Here is a 27192-nt window from a genome sequence, read left to right as displayed (position 1 = left end):
CTCTGTAGTATGGCCCCCCCAGTAGTATTGCCTCCCCCAGTAGCAGACCCCCCCCCAGTAGTGCAGACCCCCCCCAGTAGTATAGCCCCCCCAGTAGCAGGCCCCTCTGTAGTATGGCCCCCCCAGTAGTATAGCCCCCCCCCCAGTAGCAGACCCCCCCAGTAGTGCAGACCCCCCCCCCCCAGTAGCGCCCCCGGACCTTTGACAAGTAAAAAAATAAAAAAAATAAAACTTACCTGTATCCCCGCTCCCGCGCCGTCCGCTCTGTCACACGCTGAGGAGGGAGCCGGAAGATGGAGCTCATGTGTGAGCTCCAGCCGGCTCCCTCCGTGCAGCAGCCAATGAGAGTCTGTGTGACTCTCATTGGCTGCTGTAACAAACACACAGCTGCCGCTGGCGGCTGTGTGTCTGTGTCTGTGTAGGGCAGAGCGCTATCACTGCGCTCTGCCCTACACGCGAGGAGACCTGATGTCGGATTCTCTAGTGAGAATCCGACATCAGGCGGCCGCCGTTCGGCCCCGAACGGGGATCCGAGTCAGGCGGTGAACACCCGAACAGGGTTCGGGAGGACTCGGATCCCCAATGTTCGGAGCGGTTCGGATTCCACAGAATCCGAACCGCTCATCTCTACTAATAATATTTACCAGACTTTGTTAAATGTCCACAGCCTAGGAATGATGCAGATATTCCTGCACTGGCATGCTGACGCTTGTAGAAAGAAAACTGGAGAGTGGTAGATGGTGCTGGTCCGGAAGCAGTTGCACATAGAAATTCAAGTGCTGTATGAAATGGTGGGGTGACAAACGCGTTTCGCTGTGATAGGTCCCACAGTCTCCTCAGTAGCTCAGTATTTGGGAATCATCCAGGACAGAGAGGGGGTTGACTTCTTTGGGGTTCCTGTTGTGACAGTTATTGAGGGAGTGTATTTAACTTCTTCTCCATCCACAGCCACATCTGAATGAGCTGAATTATTGACAAGGAAAGTGACTGCTTGGACCAATAGCTTCCTATTTGTCTATGTGGTCACACCTATCCTAGACAGAGTGTGTGCTCTATGGGCTTTGGGAGAAACTGACACACAGTCTAAGGGTGGAGTTCATACAGTCACATCCCCAAAGGATGTGTGAACAACTCTGGGACAGCCCAAGAAGTGGCTACATCAGGCCCAAGATTCCACTTGGATGCCTTTGGTGCAATTATTTTATGTGCATTTTGCTACCACTTGTGCTGGGTTAAGAAAAGTATGATCCTCAATCTACAGGACATACAAGATATACAATATTAGTGGACTGGCACTCCAGCACGTACACCTGAATTTCAAATTTATCTTTGGAGCTCAATATGTTTTTGCCAGTTCTTAGCACCAAGTGGATAAACCAGTATTCATAGAAAATTCATATTCAAACTTTTTGCATTACAGTATTTTAGCTTTAACATTTGAACACAATCATAATAAGTTTATGCTTGACTCCATGTGGAGTACAGCATGATCAAAACAGCAGTGTGCCAGACCTCACATGGAAGTGGTTTTGTAGCTTTACAGACACACGGATTCCTGCTTATAGCCTCTGCAGGAGTCTGATTTTTCCCATTGTCATTTTATCTTCTGTAGAACAACTAAACAAAGATGAGGGTCTAGAATTTTCTTTCATACAAGCTACCCTTGGGATTATGTAAGGCACAGAAAGCACGCATTGGCAAGCCTTCCCACATTTCTGATTTGTAGCATGAGCAGGATTAAAATGATTGTCATTGCTGAGTATACAGTTTAAAATAAAACATGATCATAACCACCAGTTATTTAGCAGTGGAGAATTCTTCATACAGTGATGAAAAACCCAGCCACAGGGGATTTTCTTTGGATTAATGTGGAACTCTGCCAGTGTTGTCCAATAGTTTATTAGAGGACATTGCACACAGTCCTCAGATACAGAGGTCACAATGAGACATAGTGACATGTATAATCCATAAATTGGAATTGCAGCTATATAAATGTGGGTCATATAGCAGACTGAGAATAAAGCTGTATTTTTCTAAAATGCATCAATCATGAGTAAATAGTAGAAATTAGAAGAAAAGCATGCATACAGGGACTGAAAGTAGATGAAACTATTAAAATGAAATTTCAATATAATACTGTCATAGGTTGTCAACATTTCTATTACTCTCCATTTGTTTTATAGCAAGAAATAGAATATGAAACATTTTTCACAGTCATAACATTTACTGATGGTTGCACACCCTACTGTCTAAGGACAGGTTATACTGATGGTTGCACACCCTACTCTCTAAGGCAGTGATTCCCAACCACGGTCCTCAAGGTACACTAACAGTCCTGGTTTTAGTGATATCCATGTTTCAGCACAGGTGGATAAATCAAAATAACTGAGGTACTAATTGAGTCACCTGTGCTCAAGTGTGGCTATCCTTAAAACATGGACCATTAGTGTGCCTTGAGGACCGTGGTTGGGAACCCCTGCTCTAAGGACTGTTTATACTGATGGTTGCACACCCTACTCTCTAAGGACTGGTTATACTGATGGTTGTACAGTACACCCTACTCTCTAAGGACTGCTTATACTGATGGTTGCACACCCTACTCTCTAAGGACTGGTTATACTGATGGTTGTACAGTACACCCTACTCTCTTTGGACTGGTTATACTGATGGTTGCACATCCTACTCTCTAAGGACTGGTTATACTGATGGTTGCACACCCCACTCTCTAAGGACTGGCTATACTGATGGTTGCACACCCCACTCTCTAAGGACTGGTTATACTGATGGTTGTACACCATACTCTCTAAAGACTGGTTATACTGATGGTTGCACACCCCACTCTCTAAGGACTGGTTATACTGATGCTTGTACAGTACACCCTACTCTCTAAGGACTGGTTATACTGATGGTTGCACACCCCATTCTCTAATGACTGGTTATACTGATGGTTGCACACTCTTCTCTCTAAGGACTGGTTATACTGATGGCTGTACACCCTACTCTCTAAGGACTGGTTATACCGATGGTTGCACACCCTACTCTCTAAGGACTGGTTATACTGGTGGTTATACCAGTGGCGTAACTAGGGTATTTGGAGCCCAGGGCAAATTAGAAAAGGGAGTCGTCCCCCCCTAAGATCGCGCGCGCAAAAAAAAAATGGGCGTGGTCACTTAAAAATGGGGCGTGTCAACATGACACACCCCTTTATTTTCACGCTGAACATTCCTATCCATATGCACCTTAACCCCAGTAGTACCCCTTATACAGTACCCCAGTTGTTGTCCCCCTTATACAGCCCCCAATTAGTTCACCTTACTCAGTACCCCCAGTAGTGGCCCCCCCAAATGCAGTGCCCCAAGTAGTGTTCCCCCTTATGCAGTGCCCCCAGTAGCAGTCCCCACAATGCAGTGCGCCCAGTAGCGGTATCCCCTTATGCAGTGCCCTTTATATGGTGCCCCCAGTAGTAGTCTCCCCACCCTATGCAGTGCCCTTGCTATAGTGCCCCCAGCAGTAGTCCCCCCCCACTCCATGCAGTTTTCCCAGTAGTGGTCCCCTTATGCAGGCACCCTGTAGTGATCCCCCCTGTCCAGTGCCCCCTGTAGTGGCCCTTCCTATTATTGCCCCCAGTAGTGGTCCCCCGAGTAAAGTGCCTCTAGTAGTAGGCCCCTTTTATAATGCCCCCAGTGGTAGTTCCCCCCAAGTAGTAGTCCCCAGTAGAGTAGCCCCCCCCAGTAGAGGTCCTCCCAATGGCGCCCCCAGTAGTAACCACCCCTCTCCCAGTAGAGGTCCCCCCAGTAGTAGCCACCCCCCTCCCCCGTTGTCCAGATAGGTTAAAAAAAAAAAAAAAATATATATATATATATATATACATAAAAATATACTTACCTGAATCTCTGGTCCTGGTCCTGCTCGCGACGCCGCTCCCGTCCGGGCTGGCGCGCTCAGCATAATGGGACAGACGTCATGACGTCAGTCCCATTACCCACTGCAGGAGCTGGACGGAAGTCCGGCTCTTGCAGTGGGTGCTGCAGCAGTCAATGAGAGTCTATCTGACTCTCATTGGCTGCTGTTTAACACACGCATCGCCGCCAGCGCTGGCGGCGATGTGTGTGTTATGCACAGCCTGAGCCCGCCTCCTGGCGCTATTGGGCAAGCGCTCAGGGGGAGGGAACGGGCTTAGGTGTGAAGCACAGGACCGGCGCTGGAAGCCTAGCGCCGGTCCTGTGTAAATGTGTAGCGATGACCGCACTCATTGCGGTCAGCGCTACACTGGCTAACTAGGGCGGGCCGATACCGTGGCCGGCGGCGCCCCCCCGCGCCGCCGGTCCAACGGCGCCCAGGGCACGCACCCTGCTCGCCCTGCCCTAGTTACGCCACTGGGTTATACACCCCACTTTCTAAGGACTGGTTATACTAATGGTTGCACACCCCACTCTCTAAGAATTGGCAATACTAATGGTTGCACACCTTACTCTCTAAAGACTGGTTATACCGATGGTTGTGCAGTACACCCCACTCTCTAATGACTGGTTATACTGATAGTTGCACACCCTACTCTCTAAGGACTGGTTATACTGATGGTTGTACACCCTACTGTTTAAGGACTGGTTAGACTGATGGTTGCACACCCTACTCTCTAAAACAGGGGTGGGCAATTAGCAGCCCTCCAGCTGTTGTTGACCTACACATCCCAGCATTCCTTTAAACAGTTTTAGCATTGCCAAATAGCAAAACTGTAGCAGTGCATGCTGGGATGTGAAGGTCTTCAACAGCTGGGGGGTCGCTCATTGCCCATCCCCACTATAAGGACTGGTTATACTGATGGTTGCACACCCTACTTTCTAAGGACTGGTTATTTAGTACACCATACTTTACAATAGGACTATCAAGCACGGGGGTTGGTAACTTGTGGCACTATAGCTGCTGTGGAACTACACATCCCAAAATTGCCTTTATACAGTTTTAGTATGCTGGGATGTGTAGTACCACAGCATCTGAAGCGACGCACATTCTCTACCTCTGATCTAGCAATAGGGGCATGGGTGTTGCCTGTTGGTAGAGCGTGTTGCTCCAGAAGGGTGAGAGAAGAGGGGAAGATGTGCTCTTAAAAGGAGGAAAGGCAAAAATATGCTGCTATAGTGGGTATATGGTAGGATGTTCTGTTACATCAAATGGGAAGGGGAGAATGTGCTGCTATAGAAATGAGCTGGGGTGAATACAGATGTGTAGTTTCTCATCTAGCCTCAATATGCAATGTAGCGTGATATGCCTGGTGTGAGAGAGCCTCCAGGTCCCTTGTAACTCTGCTAAAATCTGGCATCTTTTTTTGCCGACACTGTGTCTTAAGTCGGAATGCGATGCGACTAGGACGCACCAGTAGACTGTGCTGATTAATTTGATATATATCACACTTGTATATCTGTGTGCAACTGGGATGGCAAACGAAACCTGGAGTGGAAAAAACACGCGGCCACTGTATCATAGCACTTTGCATGCTGATTGAGAGACTCAGTCGCACACAGATATACAAATGTCACATATCAAATTCATCAGCAGAGTCCTGAAGCGCCCTGCGTGCTCTGCATTGCGACTTAGATGCATTTTCGGCAATAAAAGATGCCCGACATTAGTAGAGTTGCAAGGGACCACCCGGCACTAGCAGAGTCTCGCGGGACTCTTGGCGCGACTGCAGCAAAGACGAGTTAGGACCCATCTGTATGTTGCTACAGTGTGGCCCCTTTAAATAATTACTATTTCTCCCAGTGCAGCGCTAGGATGGAAAACGTTATGTGTCCCTCTGCTTTGCAGTCACAAACAGGATGACACATATTTAAATGAATCAGCAAGGACACACATGCAAATTGTGCACAGATTTGTATATTATCTCCATTTACCTTCTATGTTAAATGTTGCATTAGAATGAAACATATTTAATGTTGTACCCACCAAGTCTTAGCAACAGTTGCATCCTGGTTTGTGTATTAGTTACTAGGTACTTAGATGATGGTAATTCCATCTCCACATATCTAGACTCAATTGCTTGTTAATATGTGAGATCACAGCTGCACACGCCATGCATTCCATGTGAGTATAATAATTACTAGAGAACACTCAGCACATCAGATGGATATCTCGGGCATTTGGAAAAGAGAATTCTATATACAATGAACATATATTAGATATTTCTCCACAAAAAAATAACAATAAAGATGTGTCCACATACATCTAGCCTCATTGTACGTTAAACAGCCCTATTAGTCGCACCATGCTGTGGTGTGTCTCGGTAGTGCCGAGCATCTTTTCGGGTGACTTTTTCCCTTACAGTGTGTCTTATTCACAAAGTGATGTGAATAGGACGCAGGAGCAGCTTATGCTGATTAAAATGATATGCAGCATGCCTATATTCTGTGTGCTACTACGGCTGTATCTGCATGCAAAATGCTACATTACCATGGCACATTTCCTGACAGTGTAACGTAGCATTTCGCATGCACATACACCTGCAGTCGCACACAGAATATAGGCTGCATATCATTTTAATCATCATAAGCTGCGTATGTGTCCTATTCACATCACTTTGTGAATAACACATACTGTAAGGGAATAAGGCCCTGATTCAGAGCCAGACGCTCTGACAGAGCGCTCGCTCTGAATCAGGGCCGTCCTTATCTTTTTTAAGAGCGGCCTCCTGGCCGCTCGCATAGCTGTGGGTGACCACCCACAGCTATAGCGAGCGGCCAAAATGATGGTCGCGATGGTCAAGACCATCGCGACCATCGGGCTTGCGACGAAACCCTTGTGGTAGGGTCTCGTCTGCCGCAAGCCCTGGAGTGCTTTTGGCTCTATCAGAGCCAAAAGCACTCCCAATGACATCACTAGTGATGTCAGTGGGGCCGGCCCCAGACGGTAGGCGTTTCCATGGGCCGCCTCCACCTGGGCAGCCATGCCCCCGGAACGCCCACCAAAGGGGGCGTGCTGTCAATCACCATCGACAGCACGCCCCCTTTGGTGCGAGACCCATAACGACGCCCAAGCCGTCGTTATTCGGGTCTCGCGCATGCGCACGACGGAGTCGCCTCCGTCGTGCGCATGCGCACTTGGCCAACATCGACCTGCTTGCGAGCTCTCAGCGATCGCGAGCGGGTCTGAATCAGGCCCTAAGTTGCAGGAAAAGACGCTCAACACTACCAAGACGCACACCGCTCATGCGTTATGTGTAATGCGTTATGTGTAATGCCTACTTAACATCTAGGGGTATATTCTAGCTATTATCTTCTAGAAGGTGCACTTTAGGAAATATGCCCCCTAGTCTGCAGTATATACAATTTAAAGTAGCTTTTTCCTTTGTTGATTACTGGAGAACATTAGTAAAGCCTGTGTGGCTGAGAGAGTTCTCCCTGAATTAATGTCGTAATCGTGCAGTCCTTTCACAGTCTGTGATGTGCCTACACCGAACGTTCAGTCGTTCAGTGTAGGCACATCAATCATCCCTGAACATGGGAAATCTATCGTCATTGGTAGATTGACCAGCATGTTCGGGCAATGATTGATGTCGGAAACGACCAGCGGGAGCGCGCATCGCTGGTTGTTTCCAACATTAATTTGCACGATTTGTGCCCGATTACTGTGTGATTGCATGATTACGATGTCAATACATGTTGTAATCGTGCAATCGCTCAGTAATGTCGTGTGGTGGATACGCGGCATAATAACAGGATCAGTTCAGATACTGGTCTAAGTCTCTCCCTTGCAGATCTTAGCCTTGACCTTACGGACTTTCCCATCTTTGTTTGGGAATGTTTTGGTGACAAGACTTAAGGGACACTTATTGTTTTGTGATTGGCTGACGCTGACTAGCACAATGTCACCAGGCATTAGGTTAGGCTTGGCAACTTGCCAGTTGTTTCTTATCTGTAAGGTAGAAACTGTCTTTTACACCTGTCCTAGAAAGTGTTGCAAGGCTTTGTACTTGTCTCCATTGATGTTTGAATAAGTCTTTGGTGTTGAACCCTCCAGAAGGAACATGGATAGTCCTGGTTTTCCTGTGCAAGAAGAGTGGCAGGAGTAAGCAGAAGTGAATCTTCTTGGTCATTAGAAACTGAAGGGTGTGGAATTGACAGTAGCTGAGATTGTGGAATAAATAAATTTTGACTTTTGAGTTTGCGTCTACTGCTGTAGCTCAATTGTGTCACTTTCTGGAATGTTCCAATCTGCTTTGTACAAGAATTCAGCCATGTAGTGTCTTTAAGGAGAGTGCCTGAGAGAGCTCTTGTAGCGTGTTCTACAGGATTGTGAACAGTAGATACATAGTGCCACGGCTTTGGATTGGTGGATCTCCTGATCCGTAACACACGATTGTTGACATAAATATGGAATAGGCAACTCAAAATAAATTCACCTAGTTTAACAGCTAGTACTGCAGCTTGGACTTTCACTGCGTGCGATAAGGTTAGCTAACCCTGAGTAAGGTGAGTAACTGTGCAAGTGTGCGCGAGGCGGTGATTGTACTCGATGTTACCGATGGTTTTGCAGTCTTGCTAAGTATTACGGATGTGTGTAAGGTAAGGTGGGCGTCTTTATGTTGTGCTGCGATGGCCTAGCGATCGCAGAGGATTAGCATATATTCGCAGTGAGACTGCGTGCGCAATCGCTATTGCAATCTCAGTTGTGATCCGTACTGAATCTGGTACAGTGTGCTCTGGATTTGGTGCTAGCTTTGTTTTATCCATAAAATATCCTAAATGACCGTTTTTAAATGTCCACTGTTTTAAGATATGCAGCAGCAGCTATTGACTGAAGCATCAGAGAATACAAACAGTCTCTTGGTTTGTATCTCTGTAGAAAGCGCATATGGACATCTATACATAGTATTTTAAAAAAGTACCTGGTAGGCGTCTGTTTGTTTGTCGGGCTATTCTCAAGAACCACTGGATGGATTTTAATAGTTTTCACTATTCTATAGAGCATTTGTCGAGGACGGTTTAGGTGTATGAAACATTAATGATGACAAAAGGGAGCCAAGCAGTGACTATTTTAATGAAACAAGTCAATGAAAAGCGGACATCCGAGCTCTTTCTTGGCTTACTCTACCTAAACTGCTAAGCTATATCACAATGATGGATTTTATTTTATACCATGTAGAGGTTGATATGTATTATCCGGTTTCTCCAGAAAAATGAATGTAAGCCCAGTTTACTGATACAAAATTTAAGTTTTTCTTTTTTTTTTTGCCATTATTATTTCATTTATGTGAAAAACAATTCTTTAATTTCAAACTAATCCAATTCCCGGTAAGAGTCTGTTTTTATTCCAAAAGACTATCGCAGTAAATGTAAAATTGCTCCTGTGCGAAGCCGTGGCTGGTCTCTAGTGTAATATAAAGGTTAGTTTAGGCAGATAGAGTTCTTCGCTTCCCATAGATCCCTTATCTGTGTAGGGAGTTGGGCATCCCAGTGTGATGACTCACAGGTTAGGTCTCTGAGTACTGCTTTACCGTAGACAATGAGAGCTGCAAATCCTAAGGGGTCAGACAAGACACCATTGTGAGTGAAGGGCCTTTCTTCACTGCTCACTAAGGTAAAGGAGTCAGATTTGACGTCCCATATAAGCCCAAGGCTACGTTGAGCTGGTGGAGAATCGGTTCCTAAATTCAAATACCTTACGTCACTAGTATGATATTGGGAAGGAAAAGCTATCATCACTCCTTTGCTGTTGGAAGCTATTTTGTTGAGTCTAGAGATTCGAACATGCAGCATTTCCTGAGCTCTCTTGAGGAGGTCGACTGCAGTCTCATATGTTCGCAAAGATTTTTAACAGTCACCCACGTAGAAATGTTTTTCTATGAGCTGTCTAACATCTGAAGCATACTCTAGCTCACCCTCCTGAGCTGAATGTCTGAGTTCAGAGATGGCAACTGCAGGTGAGAAGCTGTTACCAAACATGTGTACCCTCATGCTGTCTTTTTCTTTTATGAGAAAGCATTGGAACATTTGTTGAATGTCAGCAGTGAAGGCAATAGAGTCATTTTAGAAGTAGGTGAGTAGTCTGAGAGGTTTGTTGTTAAGATCAAATCCAGTCAGGAAAACATTTTTTAAGGAGATACCTTCGGACCTGACACTGGAATCAAATGCAACAGTAATCTGACCTGGTTTCTTCAGGTGCTATACTCCAAGCATTGGCAGGTACCAGCATTCCTCTGTATCTTTGAGAATGAGAGCTATCTTATCTCATCAAATATTTTGCTCATGAAAGGGAAGAAGTGATCTCTCATCTCTGGTTTTCTGTGTATTTCTGCGTTCAGGTGTATTTAAGTACTTGCTCTCTGTTGTTAGGTAGGCATAGTCTGTGTGTTCTAAAGGGTAGAAGTGCAACCCAGCTGTTTGCCTTATCTTTGACTAGTCCATTTTCCATTATTTCCAAGAATAATTAGTCCTTGATGGACATCGCCACCTAATCATCCTTCTTTGTTCTTTGGAAGACTGTGCACCCTAGATTATCTAGGTAGTTGTCACAGACGTGGGTGTCACTAGTAGACTCTATAACTGGACAGTGCGGCAGTTCCTTTATAAGGAAGTGATTGTGACATGGCTGAAAATGAAGGGTGTCTATTATCTAAAGTACAGGTAAGCATGCTGTTAACAAAAGCTGGTTTGTGTACATCTCCTAACCATATAATCTCCTATTATAACCCAACCTACAGTAGGTCTAGTCAGTGAGCATAAAGTGCATTGTGCAGACCATTAATCTGGATTCTTGCTTTTTGGACTCTTAAGATGTCTCTCCCAATTAGTAGAATTATCTGGGTTTGATGGTAAAGTTCTGGTATCCGATGCGCTATACATTTCAAATGTGCATGTTGAATAGCTGTGCCTGGTGTAGGCATTTCAGACCTATTATCTGGGATCTGATTGCACTCAGTGATAGTTAGTAAAGGAAGGCGTGTCTTTGCGTCTATGGACTCGACTTGACAGCCAGTACCTCTCCTCCCTCTTGTCCCAAAAACTTCCTGCATAAGTCTTTAACATACTTGCCGACTTAGGAATTCTCCTCCCCGGGAGAAGCCTGGGGAGGAGAAGCAGAAGGGCGGAGTTGGGTACGGGGCCGTCCAAAATCACATAATTAAGCCCCGCCCCTCACAGGAATTTGCCGCGACGCTGTATATTTTAAATAGGGGGCGGTGCTAAATGACGCGATTCTCATAGAATTGCATCATTATGCCCCGCCCCCAAAGCACGGACCCGCCGATCCCTGCTAATATTATCCCGCATTCTGCCTACTTCACTAAGAAGTGGGCAGAATGCGGGAGAAGTGACTACCCTTCCGGAGGTGCGGGGAGGTTACCCGAAAAATTGAGAGCCTCCTGTGAATTCCGGGAGGGGAAGCATGTATGGTCTTTAAGGAGTAAGGATTGTCAGGGCTTTGATACAAAATATCTAAAAAAGGTTAATCTGGCTAGAGACATGTTACTTTGATCATCTAGAATTACATAAAGCTTTTTCTGGCTGGCCTTTTGGGTAGACTCTGACTAAACAGATATTGGAGCAAGATCTGCCAGTTATGGCTTCTCTGCAGACTTTGGTGCATTGTGAAATGATCTCTGGTGTGACTGCAGTAGTGTTCCTTACCTCTCCACTTTGCTCCCCACCGTAAAGTTCTTTATTATTATTATTATTATTATCATTTATTTATATGGGGCCACAAGTGTTCCGCAGCGCCTTACAAAGTACATAAACAATAGATTGATTTACAGTGACTTATACCCCTTTCAGACATATGACCCGGGAAATTTCCTGCTCAGACCCGGGAATTTCTCCTGTGCAAATTCCCGGGTATTTGGTAGAGACCCCCCTTTCACACTACAACGTCTACCTGGGAAATTCCCAGGTAGAACCCTTTCAGACAAGAGCAGGGTTTTTTAGATTACATGGCAACTGCTGGACACAAAGATGAGGTGGAGCTGATGTGAGTGGTGCCAGGCCCTGATCACGCACAACTATGTGCCCCCTGTGACTGGCATGCTGTGTATGTGGGGGTGCACATCATTTGAAACACTTCCCAACATGTCCCCAAACTACCTCCCATTGGTGCCCTGGCTGCTCGCCCCATCCCCAGGCCTCTGGCTGGGCTGCCCCTGGACACAAGGCTCCTGCCTGGCACTGATCATGGGCACAGAGAAGAGCAGAGCAGCGGCCGAGGTGCCAGGGCCGGACAGGCCGGGTACAGGTGCACGAAGAGCCGTCACCCACCCATATTTGCGGCAGCAGCAGTGTCCCACCCAGCCCTCCCCGCCTCTCACCTCTACAGTGGCCGGGGCAGGCAGCACCCCCAGCGAGCCAGCATCTCACCCCGTCATCCGATGCTATGTTCGGGAAATAGGGGCAGTAGTGGTGGTCCAGCGGGAGTGTTGGCAGGGATGGTGAGCGGCAGCGCTGAGCAGCCTATAGGACGCTCTGCGCTGTCAGCTCAAAGCAGCAGCGCTGAGCGTCCTATAGGACGCTCTGCGCTGTAAGCTCAAAGCAGCAGCGCTGAGCGTCCTATAGGATACTCTGCGCTGTCAGCTACATGTAAAAGCTGCTTGGTGCTGCCCGGGAGTAGTAAATTCCCAGGTAGCACCATTCAGACAGAAGCAGGGTAATTTCCCGGGACTTAAGTCCCGGGAAAAACCCTGGTTGATTGCAGAGGCGGCTACCCGGGAACGTGTTCCTGGGTAGGTACCTTTCAGACAGACGGGGCTACCCGGGAATTTGGCTGAGGCAGGCCAAATTCCTGGGAATCTCGAGATGTCTGAAAGAGGTATTACAGTACAGTACAATACAATACATTACAGGACATGGATAATATACTTTGCTACATTCACGACCATAACACCCAGATAAGCAACAATGCAAAGCAATCAAGTGTTAGGTGCCCTGGTAGAGAGTAAGAAGTAGATGAAGGTAGAGTAAGGAGATGCACAAGAGGGTAGAGGGCCCTGCTCATAGGAGCTTACATTCTAAGTTCTGTGGGGAGATGCAGGGTGTAGAGCTGTGTTTTGTGCTGTCATACTATGTGCAGTGGACACTAACCTTGCAGTCCTTGGTGAAGTGGATTGTTGAAGAGTAGCATTTGTAGCAGATGACATTTTCTCATAGGAAGGCTTTGAGGTTCTCCAGGGACTTCTCTCTGAAGGCTCTGCACCTCAGGAGAGGATGTGGTTTGCAATGCAAAGGACACTGCTTTCTAAGATCTTTGTGTCTGGTCTCTTGAAAGAAAGCTGGAAGACCTGTGGAAGGAATCTGGAGGGTACACAGTTTTCTAAACTGCGACTGAAATTTTGCAGGGGTTAAGTAGCATAAGGTTAGCACCTGAAAGGTCAAAGGCAAAACTAGGATCATTCCTGGTCTATTTTGCTGGTGTACAAAGTCCACAAAAAACCCCCCCAGAGAATGGGGTTAAAGTCGCCTTGTACTGCTGTTTGTAGCTGAATCTTTGCGTAACCCACTGTTCCTGAATATTGTAAGGTAGCTTTCGCACTATAGGGTTGTCAAGGAAAGTAAGTCCCGGTAAGTCTTCTTCAGACTTGAGTACTTGAAGTTCCACTAATAAGTCACTTAAGGGCCTATGGAGCTCATTCAAACCGGGACGCTAAGCTGTGCTCTCATGCAGCTAAAAGGGGCCGGGGTATGCAAATGCCGCGATAGCACTGTCTGTTGAATGGATGCCCTCTGTCTTAGAGAGCGATGGCAGAGAGAACGCACACCGGTATAAAGACGCCCACTTTTCTGTCTTAACACACGTCATCTCCAGGAAGTGTATGGACAATCGGAACCATCGAGAGCCATCGGAGCTGCACGCAGCGCTTGAGGTAGACCTTCCCCTGCCGCAAGCACTGCGATCACTGCAGGCTGAAAAACAACCAAGTGACGTGCACAATGACGCATCTTTGCTAATTTTGCATGCCCATAAAACTCAGTTTTGACGCCCAGACACGCCTGCGTTCGCAGCACCACTCCCCCATTCACAAGCACTTTCCCGTTACCACCCACAAACGGCGCTGTCACTCAAAATGTCATCCAGTCTGTGTACTACGAGCGCACAATTCCCAATCGCACTGAGTGACGCACGCATGCTCATATTGACGCATACGCATGTGCAAATGGGCGACTATCGCCCAAAGCATGCGTCCACGGCTTAGCAAGCGGGTCTGAATCAGGCCCTATGTATCAAGCTGTTTTTTACATAAAATTATGCAGAAACTGCAGATTCAGATCATAGTCACGATTATTATCAATGGGGACTATGATCTGACCCCTATGTACTAAACTCCAAAAAGCTACACTTTTTGGAGTTTAGCCCCGGAAGTTTAAACCATCTTCACATGGTGTAAACTACTGTAAGCCTATGGAGGCTCCAGGGGCAGGAGAGAGAACTTCCGATCTCTCTCTTGCAGCCCCGGCCGGCTTCATAAACTGACGCTGTGCACATGCACAGTGTTAGCTTCCAATTTGCTGGGGATATAACTCGCAGGGACAGCGTTTACCGCAACTGCTGTCCATGCAAGTTCTCCTTTGTACATAGCGGGGATATTTTCAATAAAAATTAAATGATCCCCTGCGAGTTAAATACATAATAATTGCAGCAGTACCGCAATTATTAGTACATAGACCCCTTAGTTCTTTAAGTCTCTGATAGTCTTTGTTAGATTATCTACGGAAATCATCAATTCTTTTGAATAGTACACTTTCTGTTATTATTATATCTCTCATCAAGTCTATCCTAGATCATTTAAAGGCCAGACTCTGGGTGGTTTATATTGATCGTTCTGGTCCTTTTAACAAGTTCAGCAGATTAATTTCCAAGCCATTTAATTAATATGTCTATCTCCTCACTATATGAAACTTCTAAGCTTCCAATCATTGAACTTTGAAAGTCCTTTTGTTACTAGTTATTGTCGTGTAAGAACCTAGCAAAGTCTAGTGTGTCATGGTTGGCTCTAGGATATGCTGTTGGTATATTAACATGGTGGGTAAATGGTATGCAGTCATACCTGCTGCTAGAATTGCCTGGATCAAGCCTGCCTATATCATACCACTTTTGTGTGCAGAAGGTGCTGCCTTTGTTGTAGTTTGCAGGCTCAAACCCCTGGTGTGGGTAAGGGTTGTTCCTCGTAGCTTCTCCTTTTGTAAAGGTTTCTAGCTCATAGATTTTCAGTTTGTCACTGACTTGTGGTAGCATTGCACAGTGTGCTTGGCTTGCTTCACTGATGAAGTCTGGTTGCATACCTTGCACTTCTGGGGTGTTGCTGCTTGTTTTGGTGACTTGATGGACATATTCTGATGTGTGTTGCAGTGAATCTTGGGATCCAAGCTCTGAGCCAAGTTCATTGATGGTTCCTTGTATATCAGGGTGTTCTGCGCTCTCCATAAACTATGCACCAGCTATTACAGATGCGGCTTCCTTTTCTGCAGCGAGCTTCTCCATAATTGCCTCAAAGTGGTTTATATACAGTATATCTTTTTCTGTCTCATTTACTGCCTACATGCAAAGTTGGCTCGTACTTTTGCGGCTTCATCTTTTGTGCAGGCAATAATGGCTGTGTTACAAATTAGGATTTTTGCGGAACCTTAGGTTTACGACCTTGTTTTGTAGGAAGATGTTGTTTTCTGTGACATGTTGTAGATGTTCGACTGTGTAGGGACTGCTGTGTTATCATATATAAGGGGGGGTTTAATTTCAGAGCGATGCTGAATAGCCCCGGGAGGAATACCCAGAGCTAATCAATTCACCACAAATTATTTTAGTAATTCGAAGACACTTTAAATATAAAAACCACCTGCTACTTCCACCTGCAATGTTTAAAACACTTGTCCCCAATATACCTGTCCAAAATCTTTTAACCCATTATTCTGCACTTTGCAAGGGGGAAGGGTGTCCAAGGGGTACTTTAAAATGACAATTTTTCACAACTTTGCACCGGCTCTGAAGCTGCGAGAAAAAAGCTGCGTTAATTCCTAAAATTCTCAAGACTAATTGAATAGGAGAAAGTTTGTGTCTGGCCGAAATTTCTTGAATATGCCCCTATGTAGTGTAAAAATGGAAATTCGGCTGTGCTCTTAAATTGAAAACTGTACCTATGAAATTAATTAGGTTACAAATAGGCAACCAAACTAGAAGTAAATGTTAAGTACCTTCGTTGAAATTAGCACATTACTTATAGATGTGTCTAAGCAAAAAAATATATGTAACATACTAGAAGTCATGAATCATATGGGAATTTGATGGCACTAGCATTTTATTTTATAGATTGTAGCACTAATGAATACTCTTTACCGTAGGAATGGTATGGATTAAATATTTGGTCCCAGGGGAATTAAACTTTCTTAGATTACTGTGGGCTCATATATCTTTTAAAACATTCAAACAGACTGAAGTTCAAACGTCCTGTGGATGTTACATATCTTATTTCAGGATAATAAAAGGCAGGTGCAAGATTAGTTGGCTAATACATAACTGGCATCACTAACTTAAATATTTTTTTAGACATTTTACTACAAGACAAGTTATTTTACATAGCTCATACACTGCATTTCAGAAAGAAATTTGACTATAATCCTCACTATACCAAGTGCACTGGACATGATTATAAATAATACACATCTAAAGATTATCTGTCCAACCAGCCAACTAGTTCATTGGTTGGAATGAAAATCTGGTAACGTATGGGAGTAACTGATGATCAGCAATTTGCTCCTAAATGCCAGAAAACAGATGAAAATGGTCGTTCAGACAAGTTTGTTAAATGTTTGATCTAAACAAGGGGTCAGGGAACTCTTTTACCCCAAAATATATTTAGATACGCCGACGTTACCCCCTTGATTTGAAAGGAAGGAAATCATATAGTAGTGCCCCCATATCATGCCCCTGTAGTAGTGCCCCTATAGTAGTGCCCCCATAGTTATGCCCATATAGTAGTGCCTCCATAGTTATGCCCCTGTAGTAGTATCTCCATATAATGCCCCTGTAGTAGTGCCCCCATATAATGCCCCTGTAGTAGTGCCCCCATATAACGCCCCTGTAGTGCCACTTGTACAAGAAAAAAAAAAACCACTTACCTTAATCCTGCTCCTGCATCCGCCGCCGTCCTGTCCGGCTTAGAGCCTCCCTGTGGCACAGGGGGTAATGGACAGACAGCCGGGCATGCATAGAATGATTTATATGCATGCCCGGCTGTCCGTCCATTACCCCCAGGAATTTAATTTTGACCCCATGTGGGGTAATTTACCCCTGTTCCCCGACCACTGTTCTAGAAGGTGCTAGTTAAATGTTAAGTAGAATCTGATTGATTGCTATGGGCAACATCTCCACTTCTAAAAACTCTCACTTTAGTAAATATACCCCTAGGAGTTTACTTGTGTCTCAGTCTAATGCAATGCTTACATACATTTTCTAGGGTGTTAGAATGATGGATTGTACATACTAATACAGGTTGAGTCTCCCATATCCAAATATTCCGAAATATGGAATCATTTAGGCATGACTGAGATAATGAAACCTTTGATTTTTGATGGTTCAATGTACACAAACTTTGTCTAAGGCACAAATTATTAAAAGTATTGTATAAAATGACCTTCAGGCTGTCTGTATAAGGTGTATATGAAACATAAATTAATTTCTTTTCTGTACACAAACTTTGCTTGAGCCACAAAATTATTGAAAATATTGTATAAAATGACCTGCAGGCTGTGTGTATAAGGTGTATATAACACAGAAATGCATTCTGTATTTCATTATGATATGCAATTATTCCCAACTACGGAATATTCCGTTATCCAAAATACCCCTGGTCCCAAGCATTTTGGATATACGAGACTCAACCTGTAATGTATTTACATATGAAGTATGAAGAGGCCTGAGCAATAATAATACTCTGAAGTATTGATGTAAATGTCCAGTTACTATGTTAAAACACAGATAAGGAATGACAAAATACAATGTCCCTTATGCTTATATTTTCAGAATGGGTTTACCCCTCTCTACATGGCTGCCCAAGAGAATCACCTTGAAGTAGTGAAATATTTGCTTGAAAATGGGGCCAATCAGAGCACTGCAACAGAGGTAAGTGTTACCCCTAATTACTTTCAGCGTACACTAAAATACACTTTGATGAAATGGTTTCTATTTTTCTTTATTTTTTTTCCAAAAGCCTTATTTTATATACAGTCATAGTTTTCTGTATTTTATGCAAATGTTTGAGATGGGATGTAGTTAATAGACCGGCGGACGCAATGCCGCCGGTCTAAGTCCCGACTACCTGACACGGGACTTAAGATAGGCGTCGAAATACTGACTCCTATCAAGCCGTCGGTATTTCAGTCTCATTCTGTTTGAGACTAACTGCAGTGCTGGTACCATATCTATAAACAACTGCTATTGCAACTGTCACCATGTAACAGCAGTCAGTGCCATTCTGTATTCTGTGTAATGACGTAACATGCTGTTGTCAATTCTGTAGAGAGCAATTCAACACTGTAACAAATACATAACACTATAATGTAACTAGAAGTCACAGTTTGGCTGTGACCACACTGTATTAAAGTGACATAGTTTCATTGTTGGTTATTGAAAATGGCTTAAAGAGAAATATTATTACAATTAAAATACCAAGGTTTTAGTGTAATGGTGCGTACAGACTGGATGATCGACAACGATAACGATATCGTTGTTCGATCTCCCGGATGTGCTGGACGATTGATATCGTTCATCCAGCACACCACCAACTCACCAATGACTATAGCGATCAACGATTGAGGGTTCCTATAGTAACCTGGTCGATATCTACCAGGTTGGCCTGCATGCACGGGCGATGGTCGATATCGATATTGACCATACGTGTCCATGCATCGCAGGTCGTTCGGCACCGAAAAATACACAATATTAATGATAACGGTATGATCAATATCGTTCATATCGTCCATTTTAATCGTACCATGTGTACGCACCTCAAATCAAGTGCAAAATAACATCTAATAATGCATTACATATGAAATATATACTAGGGGGTAAATTTACTAAAGTGAGAGTTTTTAGAAGTGGAGATGTTGCCCATAGCAACCAATCAGATTATACTTAACATTCAACTGGCACATTCTAGAAGATAATAGCAAGAATTTGATTGGTTGCTATGGGCAACATCTCCACTTCTAAAAATTCTCACTTTAATGGTGCATACACACGATCAGATTTTTTCTTCAGATATGGACGATAACGATTTAAAAATCGTTCAGTCGTTCATATCTGAAGGAAAATCGTTCATATCTGACATGCCTGAACGATGGACGATCAACGATGCGCGTTCCCGTTTGTCAGATAACGATATCTGACATCTGATGGGTTTGCAGTCAGACTTGGACGATTCCATTCATTTTAATGCAGTCAAAAATCGTTCAATCGTTCAAATCGTTCAAAACTTTGGTCAAATCGTCCAAATCGTCCAAATCGTTCAAATCGTTTAATCGTTCAGTCGTTCATCTGACAAGTCTGACAAATCTGACCGTGTGTACGCTCCATAATAAATTTACTCCTAGGTGTTTGCTCATATTTTGCTCTATGCATTATTAGAATTTTGATCTTTAAGGAATCAAAACTTTTGTGTTTACAAAATGAGGAAGTTAATAGAACGTTAATCTATAAAATGTTTTGCAATGTTCTCCCATCAGGATGGCTTCACTCCACTGGCTGTTGCTCTCCAGCAAGGCCATAACATGGTGGTAGCAATTCTCTTGGAGAACGATACAAAAGGGAAGGTTAGACTACCGGCTCTGCATATTGCTGCCAGAAAGGATGATACCAAATCTGCAGCCCTCTTACTTCAGAATGACCACAATGCCGATGTTCAGTCCAAGGTAAGATACACTATCGCCTAACAAACAAAACAACACATACTGTATACTATAAATTCAGGAGAACTTTGCTTCAAAACAATTGTATTCAGAACTGAGAAGATACTGTACTGAATCTGTACCTAGTTTTATATATTTTAAGTTACTATAATACAATAATGTTATTTTAATTTATTTTATTTTGTTAAGTAGTACATACAGAAATTGTAATTGAAATGCATAATCTATGAAATGAACTGCAATGGCCATTGGCAATAGTGCCCATTATGTTGAACATTATTACATAACAAGAGGTACTAATATGTGCTCTTTTTCCAAACCATGCTACTTCAGATGATGGTGAATAGGACGACAGAGGTATAAACATAATCCATTATTTCTTGTTAATATTTTGCATGCATCTGTTTCAGCAAATAGAGCTGTTATTTTGTGTTTACACTTTATTTCCCCCTATACCTTTGTACAGTAGCTATACAGAGTATACATCTACGCACTACTGATTATGTAACATTCTTTGTACATGGGGATGTAAATGTCTATGTAGCAGAAGGATGGTGGGAGATATGAGGGAGGAAAGAGTGGGTGGGACAGAAAACAGGGATGATGACGGGAGAAGCGATGTGAAAGATGAATTTGGCGTGAATTGGAATGAACAAGTACATATTCTAGATGATAGACTAAGTTACTAATGACGAATAATGGCAGGAGACAAGATACTTAATTTGTGTAATTTTATCTCAGTAAATCTTTGCTATCTTTTAACATTATACAATTCTTTCTTTTAATTTAATATTTAGAATGCAGGGTTCTATAAAAAAAAAAAGGTTAAAATAATTATATTTTACCCTCAAAATAACATCTTCACGGAACTTTATCATAGTGTCTTGTACATCTACGCACGAATGAAAATGGAACATTCTTTCTTGTGTCTTGTACATGCCCACATTACACTTTTGCTAATGACTTGGTTCTAGCGTTCTGCCTTCCGTCAGTGCTGTTTGACAGTGTATTATACAATCAGGCACCTAGGTTTATTTTATCTTCTTTGGGTATGACACAAAGCTTGTTCGTGGATCCTATTGTGTCCATAGCAGAAAGCAAAACTTGCTGATTACATTAAATGCACGACTCTATAACTCAAAAGAAAGCATGACAAATAACAAAAAAAACCTGCGCTTAATAGAAGTTTTAAAAGGACATGTACATGACTGTGAGAACACCGTGGTAACGTTTAGCTATTTAGCCCTTGCCGTCCACCAGGTCTGCTCATAGGTGTTGCCATTGGCTTCTCCATTACCTTACTGTGGGTTGAATTAATCACTTAAGACATAAAGTTGTTGTAATTTGCGGTACACACCTGATTGACGCAGTGGCCGGCTGTCCGTCTTGCCGATCAAGCGACCAATTTGGTAACCATACTCACCAATGGCTGTTTGATATGTCTGACTAGACATTTCCACTAGACGATCATTTAAATTTGGCCGTCCAGTTGTGATGTCGTCGCTGGTTCCTGTGGCCAGTATATAATGGGTTGGTTGGTCAGTTGCCCGAGCACACAGGCAGATGTGCACAATATATTTTTCAGATATATTGCATCTGCTGTGCTGCGCGGCCGACGTGATATATCTGTGAATGACGTCGTTAACAGAAATGATGTGTGTACATGGTCAGGTGCACTGAACGATATAGTGTTCGTCAGTTGTACGGATTATATATCATGCAGTGTGTACCCAGCATTAGATGTATTCTTTTAGTGTATAAAGTTGCACAGTACAAAACAATAGCAAAAATCCAACAATACCCTGGGATTCAACCAGAGGCGGATTTAGGGCCTGAATCAGATGTGTATGCAATGGCCTTTTTGTTTTGTCTCAGATTGAGCAATTGTTAGCCATTACACATGTGTAAATCACACTGCGCACGCACGATTAAATTGCAATTACATTCACACAGAGGATACACTTGCAAAGAGAGTGGCAGGTAGTCAGTGTTTGGGGGAGGTAATGGAGGGGGTGGTTAGAAACACGCAGGTATGTCGGTCCGTTTAAACACTGTTTTCTGGGCGTCCATAAATTAGCCACTGTGTTCTTGCTCGCAGCGGTGTGGCCTGAGGGACATGTATGTATTATCTATGGGTTAGAGGCGTCACCAGGTCTGGTGACACCCGGTGCGCACTCTGGATACCCCTCGCGCACCGAAGGCACATCCGGCTGAAAAGAGGCATGACCTAAATAAAGGGGAATGACCTCGCTGGGGATCCCTATAACATCACTCCGAGATGCTGGGCTGCCCCTAGAGACTGGGAAGTCTACACTGTCAGCTCCTCTTTTATGACAGGAACCGGGTGCTGCAGGAGAATGTCACACTGCAGCAGCCGGCTCCTGTCACTGCAGAGGAACTGGCATTTTGGTGTCACCCCCTCCGAGGGTGACAGCTGGGTGCAGCTTGCACCCCCCTCATGACGACACTGCTATGGGTGCAGGTGAGTGGTGTGGCCTGAGAGACAGGTAAGTATTATGTATAGGTGCAGGTGAGCGGTGTGGCATGAGGGACAGGTAAGCATTATCTATAGGTGCAGGTGAGCGGTGTGGCCTGAGGGACAGGTAAGCATTATCTATAGGTGCAGGTGAGTGGTGTGGCCTGAGGGACAGGTAAGCATTATCTATAGGTGCAGGTGAGTGGTGTGGCCTGAGAGACAGGTAAGTATTATGTATAGGTGCAGGTGAGTGGTGTGACCTGAGAGACAGGTAAGTATTATCTATAGGTGCAGGTGAGTGGTGTGGCCTGAGAGACGGGTAAGTATTATGTATAGGTGCAGGTGAGCGGTGTGACCTGAGAGACAGGTAAGTATTATCTATAGGTGCAGGTGAGTGGTGTGGCCTGAGAGACAGGTAAGTATTATGTATAGGTACAGGTGAGCGGTGTGGCCTGAGGGACAGGTAAGTATTATCTATAGGTGCAGGTGAGTGGTGTGGCCTGAGGGCAGGTAAGTATTATCTATAGGTGCAGGTGAGCATTGTGGCTTCTCACACACTTCACCCCTTATACAGTAGATATGCCATGGGTTCAACATATTGTAAATGACACATCCTTCAATATCTCAGTAGCATTTTTTTCCGCAATCACCACAATGTGAAATGTTGGCTGCTGAACCAGGGATGTGGTCACAATGTTGATGGTCATAATAGCAACAGTACATTGTTGACAAATATGATGTTGACATTGTTGAAATGTCAACAGCTAATATGTTGACATCTGCAAAATGTTAACATGTACACAATTTCAACATCGTAAATGTTGACAAGTGAGATGCCGACATGTAGCAAAATGCCAACATCAGGGTTCAAAATAGGGACATACTGCCGTAACCACAGTTTTGCAACATTAGCCACAACCTGTTGTTGTGAAAAGCAGATACCTGTAATAATTAAAAATGATCTTAATGTTTCTATAGGAAGCATTATTTCAGTGATTAATATGTACACATTTTTTCTTTGCCATTTTTGCAATGAATCATTTAATGTAACTACTGTAGGCCTCTAGCGCTTAACATTAACAATCAGCTGTAAAAATTGCAGCTTTGCCTAGAAGTAGGTGTTGGCTGTGAAGCCATTTAAGCATAATACAGCAAGCTTCCCAAAGCTGAGCACTACATAGGTATGTCCTATTATAAAGCACACAGTACTGTAATATGTACTCCGTGTGTGGATTTTGTAAATATTGTTTCAGAACAAATATTCTCAGCCCATATCATCACAGACTCATTCATTTTTAACTAAAGGCTGCGAATAGGGAATGCCTCCATAGACATAAAGCGGTTAATGCCATCTGAGGATGGTGTTAACCAACGGAACCAAACTCCTAAAAGCTACCTTTTTTTGAGTTTGGTACATAGATGTCAGACCGTAGTCCCCATTGATGTGCAGCACTAATTAGCCTTTTTCAAAATCTGTAAAATCTGTTGTCACATAGCCAGGATACATACAATGATGCAGAAACTGAAGGTTATGCATCATATGATAAAACACAGGCTTGTTAAATAGGCCCCTAAATCTAGATTGCTGCTCTCTGGATGTCTGGTGTTAACAGTACATAGATAAAACTTTTCATTTTATATTATAGCACTGATTTTATCTTTCACCTGCATTTTGCTGCAGTGCATATAAACAACAAATATGAAAGCTTGTGAGCTACATTCTACTTATTAGTTGATTATACTGTGTGCATTATATGTTTTTGTTACTTTGTTTTAACAGTAATAAACAAGGACATATAATTCAGCATATAGAGAGCAATATAGCACTGTGGGAAGAAATGCAGTAGAGATCTGGTGCTGCATTGCAGGGAAGCTGGGGTAGCAGCAATCCTGCACGCCCATTCATTTCTTGTGTGTGTCTACGCTTGCAGGCAGTAATACTGCACATACAAACAATTACTGTGCTGATAGCAGCAAGCAGGACCGAGGCAATGAGTAACTCTACAAACAAAATGAACATATTACGCAAAATAACAACCTTATAGTTGTCCTGCTTTGTTTATCTTCCTATTGCTTTCTTAAAAATATGAATACAGTAAATTGGTCCTGTCTATATATACTTCTCTCGCTTTCAGTGCCTGCACCACTGTAGCTTACAGACTGAGGGGTATATGTAACATGATTCGCTGTTTCCTTTAGAAAATGTTTGAGATTTTTCAGCAATGTCTCACCTATATGTGTAAAGAATGTGTGGCCTATTCATTATTAGGGGTATATTCATTAACAGGGGCCTATTTGCAGGGCTGAAACAGGGTTCTATGCTGCCCTGCCAGCGCCACTCCCTAAACCCATGACATTACGACATCAAAAATAGGGGGCAGAGCTGCCTGTTTTAGGAAGCAGAGCACTGAGCTGAGCTTCCTAAGGACGCTTTAGGCCACTTCACGGACTGCAGGATGCCTGCCCGGAGAGTCCCTTGCAGTGCTACTGTGCTACTGGCTGCAGGGTACCGTTTCGGTAAAGCACCAAGTCCAAGCACAGCGTGTCCACCTGCCCCTTCAATATCAATCCCTGACTCCATTGTTCTCTCCATTAGTCACCCTCTGTTTGTGTCTGTGGTTCTCTGCTCTTCCAATGTGTGCCTGGGCAGTTTCAATTTTTGGAAAGTTAACATCGGTGCACATTGTCGATCATTACGAGAGGAAAACCTCTATGGGGTGCATGCAAAAGCAAGCAAGATTTTCTAAGTAACCTGTGTTGCCTTAGTCCTGATAGAAACTCATCGCTAATTTAATCCCTCCTCCCCTAACTGGAAAAGCGATAACAGGTGAAAATCATCTTATAAAAACTTTATTCTTTAAAGACTTTTAAAATATTTTGATTTTTTATATATATATATTTTTCACCTATTTTTAATGGGCTCACTGACAGGCGCATGTCTTCACTGCTCATGGGCCAGTACCTTGTGCTTACACTCTGGCCAAAATTTGGCAGCTGGCTCCCGAATACATTATTAGGCTGCATACCCTTTGTCTAACTTGCCTTAATTTAGTCTTTTGCTTCTCTTCGGAAAAATATCTTGTACTTGTACCCTGTAACTGCTTCTCAAGTACACTGAAGTGCCAAAAGTCATGGGATAGATGCTAGTATAGTGTAGGACCCCCTCTAGCCCGGCAAAGTGCAGCAACTCGAAGTGGCATAGATTGCACAAGTGGGCGGAAGACCTTTGGAGAGATGTTGACCCATGCCATCTGGACAGCTTCTCACAGCTTCCTGATATTTGTAGGTGCAGGATCTTGGATGCAAACGGACATCTTCACCACATCCCGTAAATGCTTTATTGGGTTCATGTCGGGCGAACGTGGTGGCCACATTATTCATCGGAACTCTCCAGAATGCTCCTTGAACCAATTCTGGACAACTTAGGACTGATGACATTGTGCATTATCCTGCTGGAATATTCCATCGTTGTGGGGGTATATGAAGCCCATGAAGAGCTGCAAATGGTCATTAAGCAATTCAACGTAGCAGGTACCGGTCAATGACATGTTCAGGCGGACCAGTGGACCAAACCCATGCCATGTGAACACACCCCACACCATTCTGGAAACACCACCAGCTTGCACGGTGCCTTGTTGACAGCTGGGGTCCTTGGCCTCATGGGGTTTTGCACCACACCTGAACCCTACTATCAGCCAGAAACAACTAGAACCGTGACTCATCTGACTACGCCACATGTTGCCAGTCCTTCAGGGTCAAATTAGCAACATCATAAGTCCAGGTGAGGCTCTGTGTCTGGTGTCGTAGTGTTAACAGGGGCACTCTGGTGGGTATTCTGCTCCCAAATCCCATGGAAGCTAAAGAACGCTGCACTGACCTGCATTAAATGTGGATGTGATTTGAGCCAGTGTTGCTTGTCTGTTACCATGGACAATTCTGGCCAAACGTGGCTGGTGACGATCATTGAGCACCCGTGGTCGGCCACTGCGCTGTCCACAGTGGGTGACAATGTCTTCCATGAGATATTCTAGGTACACATGTGACACTGTAGATCAAGGAATGTTGAATGTCCGCACAACTTCGGAAATGGAATGTCCCATTCATGTCCCATTCGTCTCCTTACCATGAGCAGCCTAGCCGGTGTTCTTATGGACTCACAAGATGTCAGATTGCAACTGATGCAGGTTTGGGCATTTCTAAGTCACTCTACGGTGACTCCACCTACCATTACCTTTGCATACTGCTATTACATGACTTTTGGCACTTCAGTGTACATTTGGCTGATTGCTGCCTAACATACTCCTCTTATTTTACTTACTCCCTATGGACATCAGAGTCATGATATTCTTTGTTGCATTCCACATTGCTTCGTTAAAGCTTTGTTACAGCGTGTGTATATGTACATGTATACAGCATATGTACCTGTTGTCGCTGCTTTTTTATTACTGTCGCTATTATAGTAATACTATTATTTTCTTGAACTTTGCAGAGTGGTTTCACACCGTTACACATTGCTGCACACTATGGAAATGTAAATGTCGCCACACTTTTACTCAACAGAGGAGCCGCAGTGGATTTTACCGCAAGAGTAAGAATCCTTGTTTTAATAGTTGGATGCGAGTTATGTCTCTTGTAATATTGGATGAAATGTAAAAGCTCACAATGGGAAACGGTGTGCTTCCAATAAAAATTGAAAGTAAAGTAGAAACTAAATTAATTTGAGAAACATCTGGGACTGTAGCATGCCACAGAACTGAGAAGCTCCAACACACCACAATCTTATAGTGTAACAGCCACAAAACAACTATGTGGTAGAATCTGCAACAGGAAGATGTGAGA

The 27192-nt window shown here is 43.9% G+C and overlaps 1 protein-coding gene across 14 annotated transcripts in view; it reads left to right on the top strand.

Moving 5' to 3' along the window:
• The window catches only part of ANK2 (ankyrin 2), a 696877-nt gene that overhangs the window by 474771 nt on the left and 194914 nt on the right, over positions 1-27192 (top strand). For 13 of the 14 annotated variants that reach the window (XM_088448313.1, XM_088448312.1, XM_088448319.1 and 10 more), the window contains exons 5-8: positions 17995-18093; positions 19695-19880; positions 20211-20234; positions 26843-26941. In XM_088448313.1, coding sequence (XP_088304439.1) covers positions 17995-18093; positions 19695-19880; positions 20211-20234; positions 26843-26941 — 408 coding nt within the window. The remainder of the gene's footprint in view (positions 1-17994; positions 18094-19694; positions 19881-20210; positions 20235-26842; positions 26942-27192) is intronic. The other variant, XM_088448320.1, reaches the window with a different exon arrangement.

Source organism: Taudactylus pleione, unplaced genomic scaffold (genome assembly GCF_031769625.1).
Source record: "Taudactylus pleione unplaced genomic scaffold, aTauple2 ptg000454l, whole genome shotgun sequence".
In the NCBI taxonomy this organism is placed as follows: Eukaryota; Metazoa; Chordata; class Amphibia; order Anura; family Myobatrachidae; genus Taudactylus; species Taudactylus pleione.
The sequence above is the reverse complement of the archived record's forward strand: the minus strand, read 5'-3'. Positions and strand labels throughout refer to the sequence as shown.